The sequence below is a fragment of the Mixophyes fleayi genome, chromosome 6 (genome assembly GCF_038048845.1).
Source record: "Mixophyes fleayi isolate aMixFle1 chromosome 6, aMixFle1.hap1, whole genome shotgun sequence".
Lineage (NCBI taxonomy): Eukaryota > Metazoa > Chordata > Amphibia > Anura > Limnodynastidae > Mixophyes > Mixophyes fleayi.
In genome coordinates this window covers 2972441-2990009 of record NC_134407.1, presented here as the reverse complement: position 1 = coordinate 2990009, position 17569 = coordinate 2972441, and the positions used below count along the sequence as shown (strand labels likewise).

Here is a 17569-nt window from a genome sequence, read left to right as displayed (position 1 = left end):
AATGTTCTCACATTGTTCCAGTCACACCTATATTGTAAATGCTTCTTTTATCTCCCTGTAACAATCACTGATAAAACCTAATTAGTAGATTATATGACTCTAAATAAAGAGTAGAACAGAGGTATGTATTTGGGAGTGATAAAACCCTGGACATGATCTGGGATGATATTACAAGCTCCCCTCCAGGAGACTCTTTATCTTATCTGTGTTTGGCAGGCATCGGTGCCCCTCCGGACTTTAAGGCATTGCCAAAGCCGCCTGGTTGACAGTTGTAGCATAGACTCTACGAATGTGTTACTGTCACCCAAAGAATCCTTTACTTTGGCTCTGAGTCTCGCTGCGCTGCCAAAACTAATCCCTCGCACACAGCAACAATTAAATAACTTCTGGGCACACAAAGGCAATAAAACAATTATTCTGCAGAAGGACAAACACACAGGATCCATTTCTATTACCAGCCATGTACCTCCATGACTGTACACTTACCTCCATGACTGTATAATTTCCTCTATGACTGTACACTTACCTCTATGACTGTACACTTACCTCTATGACTGTATACTTACCTCATGACTGTACACTTACCTCTATGACTGTATACTTACCTCCATGACTGTACACTTACCTCCATGACTGTATACTTACCTCTATGACTGTACACTTACCTCTATGACTGTATACTTATCACTATGACTGCATACTTACCTCTATGACTGTACACTTACTTCTATGACTGTATACTTACCACTATGACTGTACACTTACCTCTATGACTGTACACTTACCTCTATGACTGTATACTTTCCACTATGACTGTACACTTACCTCTATGACTGTATACTTACCACTTTGACTGTACACTTACTTCTATGACTGTATACTTACCACTATGACTGTATACTTACCACTATGACTGTACACTTACCTCTATGACTGTATACTTACCACTATGACTGTACACTTACTTCTATGACTGTATACTTACCACTATGACTGTACACTTACCTCTATGGGCTAGATTTACTAATCTGCGGGTTTGAAAAAGTGGGGATGTTGCCTATGGCAACCAATCAGATTCTAGCTGTCATTTTGTAGAAGGTACTAAATAAATGAAAGCTAGAATCTGATAGGTTGCTATAGGCAACATCTCCACTTTTTCAAACCCACAGCTTAGTAAATCTAGCCCTATGACTCTAAACTTATCAATATGGCTTTACATGTGTCTCTATGATTCCACATTTACGCCTATGACTCTACGTGTGCTTCTATCATTACACACTTACCTCTATGACTCCACAAAAGAGCAGTACAGATCAGCGCTTCTGAGTATGTGTGTTTGAGCGCTAGTGACCACACTGCATGCGCTGCTCAGAATAGGCCTCCAATATGCTCTTTTGAGTACTGAGCAAGGTGCCCAGGGTGTGCATGGCTGGATCAATTATAAATAACTTCTTGTATAAACAAATTGAAACTATTAGCGCAGTGCACTAATGTATATCATTGCAAATATACTGATTTTGATACTATGTTATCTTTCTGTATTAGAAATGTACTGATTGCTGATGCAATAGGCATGTGTGTGACGGAAATGTGTTTTTGCAACTGTCTGATATAGTCCCATCCCTGTTTGGAGGTACGTAATCATTATCAGCAAGAGCCAAGCACCCTGCCCAAATATTATAGTCTTTCCTGTGACAGACACCTCTGCAGGTAACACTGCGCTTCTAGTACCTCTCTCATATGTAACGCATTGCACCCATACACTAATACACTCATACCCCATACACCTATGCACCCATAAACTAATACCCTCATACACCCATACAGTCATACACCCATACACTAATACACTCATACAGTCATACCCCATACACCTATACACCCATACACTAATACACTCATACACCCATACAGTCATACACCCATACACTTATACACTCATACAGTCATACCCCATACACCTATACACCCAAAAACTAATACACTCATACACCCATACAGTCATACACCCGTACACTAATACACTCATACAGTCATACCCCATACACCTATGCACCCATAAACTAATACACTCATACACCCATACACTAATACACTCATACAGTCATACCCCATACACCCATACACTAATACACCCATACAGTCATACACCCATACACTAATACACTCATACCCCATACACCAATACACTAATACACTCATACACCCATACAGTCATACACCCATACACTAATACACCCATACAGTCATACACCCATACACTCATACAGTCATACACCCATACAGTCATACACACATACAGCCATACAGTCATACACCCATACTCCCATACACTCATACACCCATACTCCCATACAGTCATACACACATACAGCCATACAGTCATACACCCATACTCCCATACACTCATACAGCCATACATTCATACCCCATACACCCATACAGTCATACCCCATACACCTATACACCCATACACTAATACACTCATACAGTCATACACCCATACACTCATACAGTCATACCCCATACACCCATAAACCCATACATCCATAGACTCATACACCCATACACTAATACACCCATACACCCATACACTCATACACCCATACTCCCATACACTCATACACCCATACAGTCATACACCCATACTCCCATACAGCCATACATTCATACACTCATACACCCATACACTCATACTCCCATACATCCATACAGTCATACACCCATACTCCCATACAGCCATACACTTGTACACCCATACAGTCATACACCCATACATCCATACAGTCATACACCCATACACTCATACACCCATACTCCCATACACCCATATAGCCATACACTCATACACCCATACATCCATACTCCCATACAGCCATACACCCATACAGTCATACACCCATACTCCCATACAGCCATACCTCCATACACCCATACAGTCATACACCCATACAGTCATACACCCATACAGCCATACACCCATACTCCCATACAGTCATACACCCATACACTCATACACCTATACTCCCATACATCCATACACCCATACTCCCATACAGTCATACACCCATACAGCCATACATCCATACACTCATACACCCATACACCCATACAGTCATACTTCCATACAGCCATACACTCATACACTTATACACCCATACAGTCATACACCCATACAGTCATACAGCCATACACCCATACTCCCATACAGCCATACACTCATACAGCCATACACTCATACTCCCATACAGTCATACACCCATACAGCCATACACCCATACACTCATACACCCATACCCCCATACATCCATACACTCATACACCCATACAGTCATACACCCATACAGTCATACACCCATACAGTCATACACCCATACACTCAAACACTCATACAGTCATACACCCATACAGCCATACATCCATACTCCCATACATCCATACTCCCATACATCCATACACTCATACACCCATACAGTCATACACCCATACTTCCATACAGCCATACAGTCATACAGCCATACATCCATACACTCATACATCCATACACTCATACACCCATACAGCTATACACCCATACTCCCATACAGTCATACACCCATACTCCCATACAGTCAAACACCCATACTGCCATACACCCATATAGTCATACACCCATACAGTCATACACCCATACTCCCATACAGCCATACACCCATACAGTCATACACCCATACACCTATACATCCATACACTCATACAGCCATACACTCAAACACTCATACACCCATACATTCATACACCCATACATTCATACACCCATACATACATCCATACACTTATACATTTATACACCCATACATCTATATAGCCATATACCTATACTCCCATTCAGGGGTCTTTTTGTGTCTTGTTTTATTTCTCGCTTATCTTCCAGTAAAGAGTTACCAATAAATGAAAGTAATGTGGAACAATACAAAATCTTCCCAGCTATAAAGTCACAATACAATACTAAGGGATTTTAATAATGCACAACTGTCAGGAAATCTACTACAAGGACAAATATTGTTTTCTGATTTTTTCCCAGCAAAACTACGATCCTGGCCTGTAAGCTAAATGTGATTAAACCGTCTCAGCCTCATATCTCTGCATCTGATCTTATTACTTGTAGAAATGTATCTTTCATATGAAATATTAAGCCATCATGTTCCATACAAATTCCATTACAGGATTCTGACATTGGTAGAGATTCAGAAACGTTGTACGCCTGGGATTTATTCACCATACGGGAAGCGCAGTAATATTTCCATATTGAATTCTCTTGCAGGTGTCAGACTATAAATAACGTGGTTTTATATAGATTAAATATTACAACACAAACAGCTGTGAGCACAATATTGAAGTGATTAACGAGTCGTAATACATCAATTATTAGCATTGATTGCAGACAATGCACAGTCTTTTCTGGTGATTATTCAATTAGGCCCGAGACAGACAATAGTACGATGGTAAACATTTCATATTAATCCATAAAACGACAATTTAAAAACAGAAAGTTACACGTCTCTCCAACAAAAATTGTACCAGGATGCAGAATGTGAACGTCTAGAACAATAACCTATGACGACATGTATGACGTCATCAGCACAAGGTCATCTACTAAAGACTAGAGCTGGAACGGAGAGGGACAAGGAAGAGATGTTGGTTATAGAATAAAGAGCTGGGTGCAGTATATCAGACAACTCTTATGTACCTATACATGGGCATATGGTGGCACAGTGGTTAGCATTACGCCTCCCAGCACATTGATACTGACCAGGGCTCTATCGGTGTGGAGTTTGTATGTTCTCCACGTGTTTGTATGTTCTAACACTTGTAAAAAATCCTCCACTCATGGATTTCCACTTAGTGTACCCCAGGGTTACATTTATTAATCATGTTCAAAACACCCTTCTCATCAATGAATCCAATGTGTGCAGTAACTGCACTAGGACCATAAGAGGGAGGTTGGAGGGGTTGGATGGGATCCTATCAGAGGGTCTCTCTGCAGAATAGAACCTCAACACGGGACGGATCTCCTGCATGTCACCCCCGTGCCACATGTACATGAGAAGCCCCAGGATGCAGAGCTGTATTCCAGATATACACAAAGAACACACAACATGCAGTCACAGTGAGCACACTAACACAATAATACACAGGCGGGATATGATTATTATCACATTCTAGAACAAGTCAGGCAGGTTAGTGAGAGAGGGGAATGGACAGTAATAAGTGACTAAAAAAATAGGGGTAAGGGAGGAGGACAAATCAGAGGAAGGAGAATATTAATCAATTCACAAAACTCCACCTTGAGAAAGTTTTTAAAATCAGACTTGAGGCAGCCTTATCCAATAATCGCCATAATTCACAAACAGTGGTAGAATACACTACATTATTTTACCAGTGGATGGATTGCACCTTACAGGCTAAAGCAGCTGAGCTTCATCAGTAATGCAAAAATAAATGGTGATGATGATGATGATGATGATGATGAAAGGGCTTAATGACAATATCAAAGATGAACCAGAATGGGTCCAAGAGAGAGTCCAGAGGACGTCACGCGATGTCTATCCTAAGGAAGTCCTTGTAGACACAGAGACCAAGGAGAACCTATGTATTAGGAATGTTATGGGTCCCCTCAATGAGACAGAATGGTAATGCTGACAAGATAGGGATTGTATGTGTACCATGCTAGCTTTATGTGCAGGTATGCCCAGTACGTAAGACCAGAAGATATTGATGAATTGTTCCCTCTATGGATCAACAGTCTCCGATCATGATACCCAAGTCTCAGAAGAGTCATGTGTCACAACTGACCTAATAGCCGGGGGAAACTGAACAGCCGGGGGTTTAAGGTCCATCACTCCACATTCCAAAAACAAAACTGTAACAAAATTGCAACGCCCCATTCTGATAGGACGTGATCCTTTTCCACAGAGGAAACTGGAATTTCCCCAAGAAATACTGAACTGTTGGATGCTATGTCTGAGGGGCAACAGCTCAGACCCAGTTTACAAAATATGCAGAAGTGTACCCCTGGGTATATAGCTCCATATTTACCACCAATCAGAGACTAGGTTGGTTCATCACAGCAATGGAAAATAACAAGGACCCATTTCACATCACACATTACACACTGTCCCTCAGGCCCCTACCCAATCGGTCCCCACAGGATCCCTCTGAATCTTGTTGTGCAAATAGAGGGTTCTGAGTACAATGCATGGGAAATTATATTTTTATAAATGTTATATTCAAATTATGATTACTCTCACTATGCAAATTAGTAACATTACGTCCATTGCAGTGAGGTATAAATGAGGAATGATTAGTGTATAATCCGATGGCAGGTAAAACTGATTTACTGAGGGTTGGAGCCTATTAATCACTGTGCCAGGTTCCTGGCAGTTTTAGCGCCGTGCTTTGCATTTGCATCGGCCGAGAGCTTTTCATCAACATAACCAATATCACATTTACATGTAAATGCAATCCTTTTAATTTAATTGGTTTTCATAAAGCCGACTGAGTCTTGGATCCCTGAGGATAACGGGGAGATGTACTGTTCTTCTGAACCGAGTTCAAAGATTTGTGTTCTGCCACCCAACGTGAAAATAAATGGATTGTGAGGAGACAATCTCCCACTCGCCTCCTACCATCACCGCCAGTCTTTGAAATATCTCAAACAAAAGCGGAGAAATCCTTGGCTGATTTCAACCTCAAGTTCTGCAAGACAAGGTCTTAACATTGGGAGGGACAGAAGGACAAAAGAGATGAAGAATGTGTCTTCTCATGAGAGGCAGAGGGACAAACACCAGATCTTGCTGAATTCCATCCTCCGGACAACGGGTGGATCTAGCCCTTTGTAGCAAAGATAGCTGGACAGAAGGTCAGAGGATGGAGGGATTAACACTGCCACCTACAGGCTTCCCTAGTAATATTACATCAGAATGGTAGTCAGAAGACATCTGTATAATTCTGCATCCAGGAAAACTTTTCCAACTACTGACTATTTCCCTGAATATTGACCACAATAATTGCGACACTGCTTCTCCTTTTTTTCTTTTTTTTGCCTAATTGTCTGTCAAACGCATTTCAGTTGCCTGCCCTCTGTGAAACCAGCAAAGTAAAAGGGGGTTCCTGGTTTGTAGACAGCCTGGAAAATGTGCATTAAGGAAACAGTAAAATGGTTATTATAAAGTCCATCCGAACCTCAGATCTACCCCCTTCATTCATTTACAGTTTTACGTTTTTCCTAAAACACTGTTTGGTTTATCCTCAGTTATGTCATAAAAGAAAACGCCACACAAATGTTTTATGAATATGCATATACTCCATTTGATAATGCGATGATGTGCAAATTATTGCTATAAACATTTCGGCCTCATTCTGGTAGAACAATAAGAATATATTAAAGTTATTTTCTGGCCTGTGAGCTGGAGAATTCAGCTGACCAGTATGAAGTGAGGGTAGTAGTCTGAGCTCCAACACCCTTCCCTCCCCCCCCTCCCTCTCTCTCACTACAGCAGCCAGGAATACTGCTACTCTCTGACATTGTTGCAGTGTGGTCAGTTTCTGCATCTACTTAACCCTTTAATGCTGCAGAGAAGCTGACAATGTTTTCAACTGTAAAGGAGCAGAGATATGTAAAATATGCAAATCAAACGATCAACTGGAGAATATAAATGTACACAATCAAACTTAAGTATTATATGAATCATGAGACCGAGGGATATTGGGACAGTCTTTATTAGATGTATAATGTTTGTGTGTTTGCAGGTTTTTATTACAAGGTTGAATTGTGCCTATACATCACCTCCAAGAATCAAAAGCAAATCGGGTTCTTTTATTGGGAAAAAATGATGTGTGCTCACCCATAAAACTAAGCACCGCCCCAGATGCACTAAATAATACCCTCCTGCAAAGAGGAAATATTGTTTTTCCAGTTGCAAAAACTAGCGTTAGTGCACCTACTAACTACAGTCAGAAAGCTTCCAAATCAGCCTAATTCCTAAATGTGTTCACACTGTCAGACAGCGCCACGCTCCCATATATCCATGTGGATTGTTGTAACACTGGCACACAATGTCATAACACAGTAATTGTGATGTGGATTTCCAGCTTTGCGTAGCTGCAGATGAGTCTGGCTGTGTGTAGGTGGTGTTACACTTTGTATTATGGAACATTTCTAGACAGACATTGTTACATTTATTGCTTTACAGCAGCAGTCTTCAATCTTTTTTTGGGACCTAAAAGAATCAGTGTGTGCTTGTTCTGTGACCTCTAGCGTCAGCCTTTCATTCTTCTGTGACTTCAAAAGAGATTCACTGCAAATTTGGCAATCAAGGGACCCCGATAACTGATTCTGGGACCCCACTTTTGCATCTCTGATTTAAGGCACAAAAACAGCTCAACACACAGAGCTGCCAGGTCAGATCTCAGATCGTGGTGATCGGGGTCTAGAAACAACTGACCTTTGTTATGTAGGATCAGCAATTTATGTCCAGATTTCCCAGCATGCACAGCTTCAACATTATCACAGGGGGTGAAAATTTATAGTATAATGTATAATATTTACAGTTGTTCCAGGCAGTTGTTTTACAAGTATATGCAAAATACACCACACAGATAATAGTACACAAAACAATGCAGAGATGCTAAGATGTCTTCACCTGAAACCTCCAGCAAACTATATAGATGACACACGTGGTAGCATGACACACAAGGTAACATGGAAAGCAGTTTGACCATAAGATAATACAGAACCAGATTAGCTAAACTGCTATTTCCTACCAATCTGCAGCACAAGATTGCTTAATCACCAGAGTAGCATTGGGGGATTCAAAGGTCAAAGGTCAGAGCCCCTAGGCACTGGGTATAATAGGAAAACAAATCTCAGGTCCCACTGATCAAACACAACAAGATTCCATCAGAATCACATAACTGAACAACAAGAATAAAGAATATTTCACTAAAGGGACGGAATCTAATAACGCATTTAACAATATCCGGCGTTACAACGCCTTACCTGATAGGCTGGAATCCATTTTAAAGATGTCAGTGAGTCGGTTATTAACTGGTTCATATGGCGAATCCTCCAGCAGCTCGTTCCCTACAGGAGACACAAAGGAGAAATTAGTATCCTGATCGCATTACAATTGGACACAAAGGGCTAGATTTACTAAGCTGCGGGTTTGAAAAAGTGGGGATGTTGCCTATAGCAACCAATCAGATTCTAGCTTTCATTTATTAAGTACCTTCTACAAAATGATAGCTAGAATCTGATTGGTTGCTATAGGCAACATCCCCCCTTTTTCAAACCCGCAGCTTAGTAAATCTAGCCCAAAGTATCAAAATGGAGCATTAGTCAGAGATGTGGTGGAGACAATGGGCGCAAATGTAAATAACAGATTTGTGAAGATAAATTATTCCACTGTTTTGTCAGCACTTTATAACGTGATCTGGGAACAAGACACTGAAGAGAGAATCACCCCTCTGGGGTAAAGGGTATTGTTCAGCAGCTTGATGAACAGACACTAAATACAGATATTGTTCAGCAGCTTAATGAACAGACAGTAAATACAGGGAACTCATTGGTTGCCACTAGTATATCTCAGGCCAATTAGCACTCACTTAAGGATTGCTTGGACACCAGAGCGTGTGATTACTGAGGAAATCTAATAATGATGTCAATTCACATATAGGGGCTAATTTATCAAAGGGCAAAAGCCCAATTTTTGTGTGTTTATGCCGCATCCTGATAAAATGTGGTGCTAGGGGATTTTTATTCCCTTCATAAGTGTTGATATAAATCAGCCATACTGCCAAAGAAAGGAGTCTAATGATAAATATTTCCCATGTTATCTAGCAACATTTATATAATAAAAAATAAAAATACATTATCAGAGGCTGATTATAGATATATCTGGATATATCCTTTTGTTTCAAGTGTGAACACCGAGCAAGCAAATATCTCATAGATTAGAACTATCATTATCCTATGGAACAATTTAACACAACACTGCTTCAAATTTCCGTAAACTCGTTAAAGCGCCAATCGCACAGGGGGAAAAACACTGGACTTTCCTCCAACACTCAAGGCTTTGCTTGGACACATTTATATAGGTATGTATACGTATTATTACAGAAGATGTGACACTTGGTACCAGGCTCCATTGACAGGCTGCAGGCGGCGTTTCATCCTTTGTTTGTTGTGTTGATATAGGATAGATTGAATGGGATGACGGTACAGTATCTTGTATCGCTGCATGTTATACAAGGTAAAGATGTCAGCTTTAGCCTCTATAAAGAAGATGTATTGATCTGAAATCTATCCTCTATGGAGAGGTGTTACCTGAGGATGCTTCTTGATCAATCCTGTGAGTTCAGGCTCAGGGGAGATAAACACACCAGGATCTGCTGCTTTCAGCTTTAACAGACGTGACTTGTACACAGTAGAAGCCTGCCACATGAAAACTTTATTCCAAAGATAAAGCTAGGAATATGGATGTAATCTCTGGATTCCCATACATCTCAATGCAGTGTCTCATTGTGACTGGATCACTGATAAATAACTTCTTGTATAAATTTATTTAAAGGAAATAGCGCAGTGCGCTAAATTATATAATTGCACACGCACTTATTTTTGATATTGTGTATATTTTGGTAAGGGATATCTTTAATTTCTGAGACATGGGGAAGAAATTTGTTTCTTGTTTAACCTTGCTAGAGGGGATACACTATTTCTTAAGGTATATATCCAGGGCCGGATTAACCATAGGGCTAACTGGGTTACAGCCCAGGGGCCTATGGCATCCAGGAGGCCCTTGAAAGTGCTCAGCAGCAGTATTGATCGGTCAGGGGCGGGGACGCCCCCGGCGCGATCAGTGCTGCTGAGCACTTTCACTGCAGTACTTCCCTGGCGAGCTGTAGTCTCCTTACTGAGGAGATCTCGTGAGTCTCACTCTCACGAGACCTCCTCAGTAAAGAGCGTACAGCGAGCCGGGGAAGGAGGTAAGTGCCGGGGCGTTCAGCTCGGATCACGGGGGGGCCCTCACGGGGGAATGGAGGCCCCCTTAGCCCAGGGGTCTCCATTCCCTTAATCCGGCACTGTATATATCTGATTCAATAAGCCTTTGTGGACGGAAGTCTTCTGTGTGTTGTGATGTGGGGAAGTGACTTGTTTGGGGTTGTACCTTTCTTTGGGAATGTGTATTCTGGACTGTCTGAAGAGGAGCGCCATTCTAATTAGATCTATTGATGTGTGAAGGTCCAACATTGAAGACAGGAAGGTTTAATATTATTCTTAATTAAGACTGGCTCCTAGATTCTCTGCATCTGAAAACCAGCTGCAGGACATCACAGCATCTATAGAATTTCATAGATAAGCGTAAATATTGTTAGCTTTGCAATGCATGTAAATCCATGTTTGTGTAAGCACATTGTATCCTGATTCTAAAAATAGCCTATTTCCAAATCAGTATAAAAGCACTGTCTTGTACACTGAAATGTACCATTCTGATGTTCCATCTGACCTGGTACCTTCAACCAGTGTGAGAGCAAATAAACATAACTCTTTGCTTCAAGACCCTGCTTGACAACTTCTTCAATATTGCTGTAATCCTGTGACCTGCAGATTAGATCCTAAATCTAATCCGTTCACCGGCTGTTCCTGAGGTTGGACCCAGCTCTCCAGTACCAATGCTCTGCCTACTTTGGTCAGTGTGATATGCCTGGGGGGATCCATCCACAGCAATCCTGATCCATAGTAAGAGGTCTGGAGTACCAACCCAGATACACCAGCAAGGGGGTACCCCAGCAGTGACAGTTACCCAGAAGGAACATGGTTGTGGGTGCCATAAAGGAGCCCAGTGGTGGCAGCAGGCTCCTCCTACTGCGGCAGGAGGGGCGTATTTGGATCAACGAAAAGGGACGGTGGCAAAGTAAGCCCAGTCGGTTCCCAGCAACAACAGACAGGGTGGCAAAGACGGTCCATCCTGTCACACTCATTCTTCATGTTCTAAGCCTGACTCGTACAAAATGATGGATCCAATTGGCTGAGTTATTATTGATTCCACACATACAAGTAAATCACACAAATTCATGATGTAACTCCCATTAGGAGCACTTAGCACTAGTTCGCTAGATTGTAGTATCTCTGGTGGGAATGGATCTGATCTGATAATGGAAAATTCTGGGATTACTGATAATTCTCAATGTCAGGCTGTGGCAGTAAATCTAGTAATCCCAGTCTAAACTATGTAACAGATTGCTGAGTCTATTTATTAACAGATGAAAAGCCAGAGAGACAGCAAAAATCTGCGTTTTCGCCAGACTTAGGGTTTCTTGCAATTTAACTAAAGCCCTAGGCCTGTGATATCACCGGCTATCACCGACAGTGGCTTCCAGTGAAGATGCATCTACAGCCGTCTTACCACTGCCAGACTGTATCGCCAGGGAGCTGAACATCAGTTTTAGTGGTAAATTGGAAGTTTCCTTATGAAAGACAATGTAAGGGAGCCTCTGTAGGCCAGGGGCCACTAGTGTAACCCAAGGGAATTCTATGGACTACTCAAAATCCTCATCATATGGGCAGGATTGTTACACGTCTGGATACTGCTGTAACACTGATGGTGAATGCAGCATCTCAGACCCCCTTAGACACAAGCCTAGTGTGGCAGAACATAAGACCCATCATGTTAGAGCCATCTGTGGTATTATTGCAGAATGTAACTCCCCAAACAATCTACGTCTCAGGTACTGCTCAGTAATACAGCCCAACATGACACTATCCACATCCAGCACAAAATAATTCAAGAAAACATTTGGAATTAGAACATTTCTGTCCTGTGTTTGTTGCCTGGGATTTAAAACTGAGTTAAAGTCTATTCTTTTTATGTGCTGGGGCAATTTGACAAATTAACCTGTCACTTGCCAGGGAATTAGCAGCGTACAATGATAACCGTTAAGCCAGCTGTCTGACACAACACATGTGGCCCCTGGGTGCACAGAGCCCGTATCCCCCTCCTTCCCCCAGAAAAGCTGAAACAAAGCAGAGAGATTAGACGTCTTCCTCCAGGAGCTGGGGGAGACTGAATGACTTGCAGGAGGGTGGATAACACAAAGGAGGACTTTACAGCCATGATCGATGGAGTAACAGGGGGCTGGCTGCTGGCAAACTTTCTTCAATGCTCTTTTTGTTAAAAAAAACCAAAAAACCTGAAAACAAAATTGACTGTACCCAGAGCTGGGTTTAAAGAGTGACTTCATTGAGTAATGACACAAATAAGGAGAGATAATTGAAAACCTGTTTTTTGAGGAAATGGATTTTCCATGGAGTTTTGCACTTACAAAAGCACAGATGCAGCCGAGGCCTTTGGCACAATCTCCTGTGGTAGATCAGTGAGGGGAGCGGCGGTCTCTCCCTGCGCTGTGCATGGCTCATTGTCCTAACACAGACACCAGTTCTTCCACAAGTGGAATACCTCAAGCGCTGATCTTCTCCCAGGAGAGGTTCCGAGAGACCAGGGTATGAAGAGTTAATAGGGAGAAACAACACAGGGAATGTACAGATGTTCATGGATATGTTCCAAGTCAATGAAACATTTCTCTGGAAACGTATCACGTTGGGTGTAAGCGTGGCATAGGTTACAGCTTTTATCAATATTTTATTTGTGTAACTAGAAAAACACCAAATAGACCAGAAAGAGCATCCGTAATATAGAAAGACAATGTACAGTAGATAACATGAGCTCCAGGGAAAAGGGATTTTCCATTAGTCTCTGCCCGAGGAAGATTTTTTTATACTTCAAAACATGTTTCAGGAATCATATCCACTTAGGTCAACCTCATCACTGTTCAGCGCGGGGCCTCCAAAGGTTCCCAATATAATATACTTGTACCTCACTCTAAGGGCATATATTTATGTCTTTATTATCATAAATAATTCCCCACCTAATCTACTGGCAGCTTGGACCTGGAACTGAGGGAGAGTATAGACTGTGATGAGGCCTGGTACTGAGGGGGTTATAGGCTGTGATGAGGCCTGGTACTGAGGGGGGTATAGGCTGTGATGAGGCCTGGTACTGAGGGGGGTATAGGCTGTGATGAGGCCTGGTACTGAGTGGGGTATAGGCTGTGATGAGGCCTGGTACTGAGGGGGGTATAGACTGTGATGAGGCCTGGTACTGAGTGGGGTATAGGCTGTGATGAGGCCTGGTACTGAGGGGGGTATAGGCTGTGATGAGGCCTGGTACTGAGGGGGGTATAGGCTGTGATGAGGCCTGGTACTGAGGGGGGTATAGGCTGTGATGAGGCTTGGTACTGAGGGGGGTATAGGCTGTGATGAGGCCTGGTACTGAGGGGGGTATAGACTGTGATGAGGCTTGGTACTGAGTGGGGTATAGGCTGTGATGAGGCCTGGTACTGAGGGGGGTATAGACTGTGATGAGGCCTGGTACTGAGGGGGGTATAGGCTGTGATGAGGCCTGGTACTGAGGGGGGTATAGGCTGTGATGAGGCCTGGTACTGAGGGGGGTATAGGCTGTGATGAGGCCTGGTACTGAGGGGGGTATAGGCTGTGATGAGGCCTGGTACTGAGGGGGGTATAGGCTGTGATGAGGCCTGGTACTGAGGGAGAGTATAGACTGTGATGAGGCCTGGTACTGAGGGGGGTATAGGCTGTGATGAGGCCTGGTACTGAGGGGGGTATAGGCTGTGATGAGGCCTGGTACTGAGGGGGGTATAGACTGTGATGAGGCTTGGTACTGAGTGGGGTATAGGCTGTGATGAGGCCTGGTACTGAGGGGGGTATAGACTGTGATGAGGCCTGGTACTGAGGGGGGTATAGGCTGTGATGAGGCCTGGTACTGAGGGGGGTATAGGCTGTGATGAGGCCTGGTACTGAGGGGGGTATAGGCTGTGATGAGGCCTGGTACTGAGGGGGGTATAGGCTGTGATGAGGCCTGGTACTGAGGGGGGTATAGGCTGTGATGAGGCCTGGTACTGAGGGAGAGTATAGACTGTGATGAGGCCTGGTACTGAGGGGGGTATAGGCTGTGATGAGGCCTGGTACTGAGGGGGGTATAGGCTGTGATGAGGCCTGATACTGAGGGGGGTATAGGCTGTGGAGAAGCCAACCAATCAGATTCTAGTTATAATTTATTTAGTACATTCGACAAAAGCCATAATTTGATTGGTTGCTATAGGCAACATCTCCACTTTTTCAAACCTGCAGCTTAGTAAATATACCCCAGAGTGTTTAGAAATGTGGCTAGGGTTAACATTAGCTGGAAATAGTATGATTAACCAGCTCCAACTGTACTAACAAGATGAATTAGGCTCAGAGCTGCCAACATTCTTCACTCCAGTCCCCTCTATAACCTGTGACATCCGTAGGGTTTATGATGTCTTTGTGGCTTCTGTAGAACAGGTCTTGGTACCTTCCAGCTGTCTCCACCCAAAAATCTCCCATTATGTTCCAGAGTCGTCCTTTTGTAGTGGGAATTACATGTCACAGTGACGGAATGATCTGACATCTACATTATTTTGCTGCCCCTCGCATTGTGCGGACCTCCTGTACTCTACTCAGATAGAACACACGGCTGTAACTTACTCTGAGTGGAAACAGTTTCATTTCAATCCTTCAATTGTTGTGGCCCCTCCATGGGGGCTCGGCTGAGGTTTATAATGAACGCGTGTGTCCAGCACTTTCTACAGGCGCCGGCTGCTCAATACAATTGATTTTCTCTATGGATACAAAAGACAGTTGGATATAATGGGCTGACAATTTATGCCCTCTGTCGATATGTTCATGAAATCAGATTCAGTTCCAAGTGGTAGAGCTGAAATCCTGAAGGGGTTAAATGCAATCGAGGTTTTCATAGCCAGTGAAACATTATTTACTCTTAGCAACAGTACAGCAAAATGAAACCGCACATCTGCTGTTTATGATCCTCTTAATGCACTAACTGCAGAGGATGTTAACGATGATGGTGCACACGTTCAGTTATACTCCCAGCGCTGCATCAGACATAAATCACATTCACTACAGACCTAACAATCACCAGTGCTGCCTGCCCGTGAAGTAGGCAAACCATGCTGCTGTAGAACTACAAGTCCCAGTATATGCCCTGAGAGCCACGGATTGCCTTAGCCTGCCGTAAACCAATATAAATGCATTATTAATTAAGCTGCAATTCTCTCATCCAGAAATCCCCACATTCACCGGGGGCTGGGGGGCCCCTCAAGCCGGCCCCATAGTGGGCTACCTGGGACTGGGCCACCTGCATCTTTTTCCTTTAAAATGTTCCTAATAGGCTGCTGAGCCGAGTCACACCCCCCCCCCCTCCCCCCCACCCCAGGCCTAAAACTTGTCAGCCAGCCTCTGATGTTCACCTACCACAAATAAAAAGCAATAATTGTTTGTCGGTCGACTTATAAGTTGTGACTGGTATAACTCAGCGATGGTGGAGCTACAGATCTGTATTAAATGGCATTATATAGAGATGGAGGAACACAAGAAGTGACCCCAATAAAGAACCATATTGTCCATGCCTGCGAGGCACAGGCTGATTGTTCTGTTACAGGGTAATCTATTGACATCTGCTTAGAAAGGTCACCCCCCCTCCCCCGGGACCCCTTTCTTAGAGAGTTCTGGTCAGCAGCAGCCATCTGTTCTGTGGGCTGAAGAATAGACCCAGATCTTACACATGGGAGCGAGCACATGGCTGAATTGAATCATGAGGTCAAACCCTCGTTTAGTATCACAAAACGCAGCTTGAGTAGGATCAGCCATCCGAGAGACGCAGTGAGCGTGGGGCCCCCAAAGATCTGATGGGTCAGGGACCGTCCTCAATGAACAATGTCACGGGTCTTCATTGACAACGAGCTTTCAAAATGCGATTGTTTTCTTAGGGAGTCCACCCACCCCTCTCTGACAGACAGAACACAGCACACAATTACTGACAGGAGCTGGGTATTGCTGGAGATGACAAATGTTTCTATATTACAACAGTACAAACAGGAGAGGATAGAACATATACACCCATCCACCAGCGGCAGACATACTATTTGTATCCTAAATGGACTCACAGAGACTTCATACAGAACAGGAACGTGTTCTGAAAATATTTGTTTTCTTTGTTTTATTACATTACAGTAAAACATTAGTACTCCCAAGCCTGAGAATTATTGTGCTCAGCATTTATGTGTAGGGACTTGCAGCCATATTGTTTTTAATTATAACTATACCACAAGGTGGCAATGATCTACTGCTTACATTGCAATTAGATGCAAAATTTGCATTAAACCACAACAACCAATCAAACTCCTGCTTTCACTATATTAGATGAAAGCTAATTGCTGATAGGCTGGGTGGGTTAAGGCACACTTGCATCCTTGGGCAATGTCAGTAAATGAGAAGTGTTGTGTTTTTTTTCTCAGAGCAATAAATCAACTCAGTCTCATGTCAATGAGTAAAAACATCACAGATACAAAAGACTTTCTGTGCAGAGTAAAGCTGGGCACACACTACAGGTTCTTCACCGGATTATCGGGT

At 43.0% G+C, this 17569-nt stretch overlaps 1 protein-coding gene across 1 annotated transcript in view; it reads right to left on the bottom strand.

Annotated features, from left to right (window-relative positions):
• GFRA1 (GDNF family receptor alpha 1) overlaps positions 1 to 17569 on the bottom strand; it is a 108411-nt gene that overhangs the window by 82751 nt on the left and 8091 nt on the right. The window contains exon 3 of the mRNA XM_075215601.1: positions 9041 to 9124. Within this exon, the coding sequence (XP_075071702.1) occupies positions 9041 to 9124 (84 nt within the window). The remainder of the gene's footprint in view (positions 1 to 9040; positions 9125 to 17569) is intronic.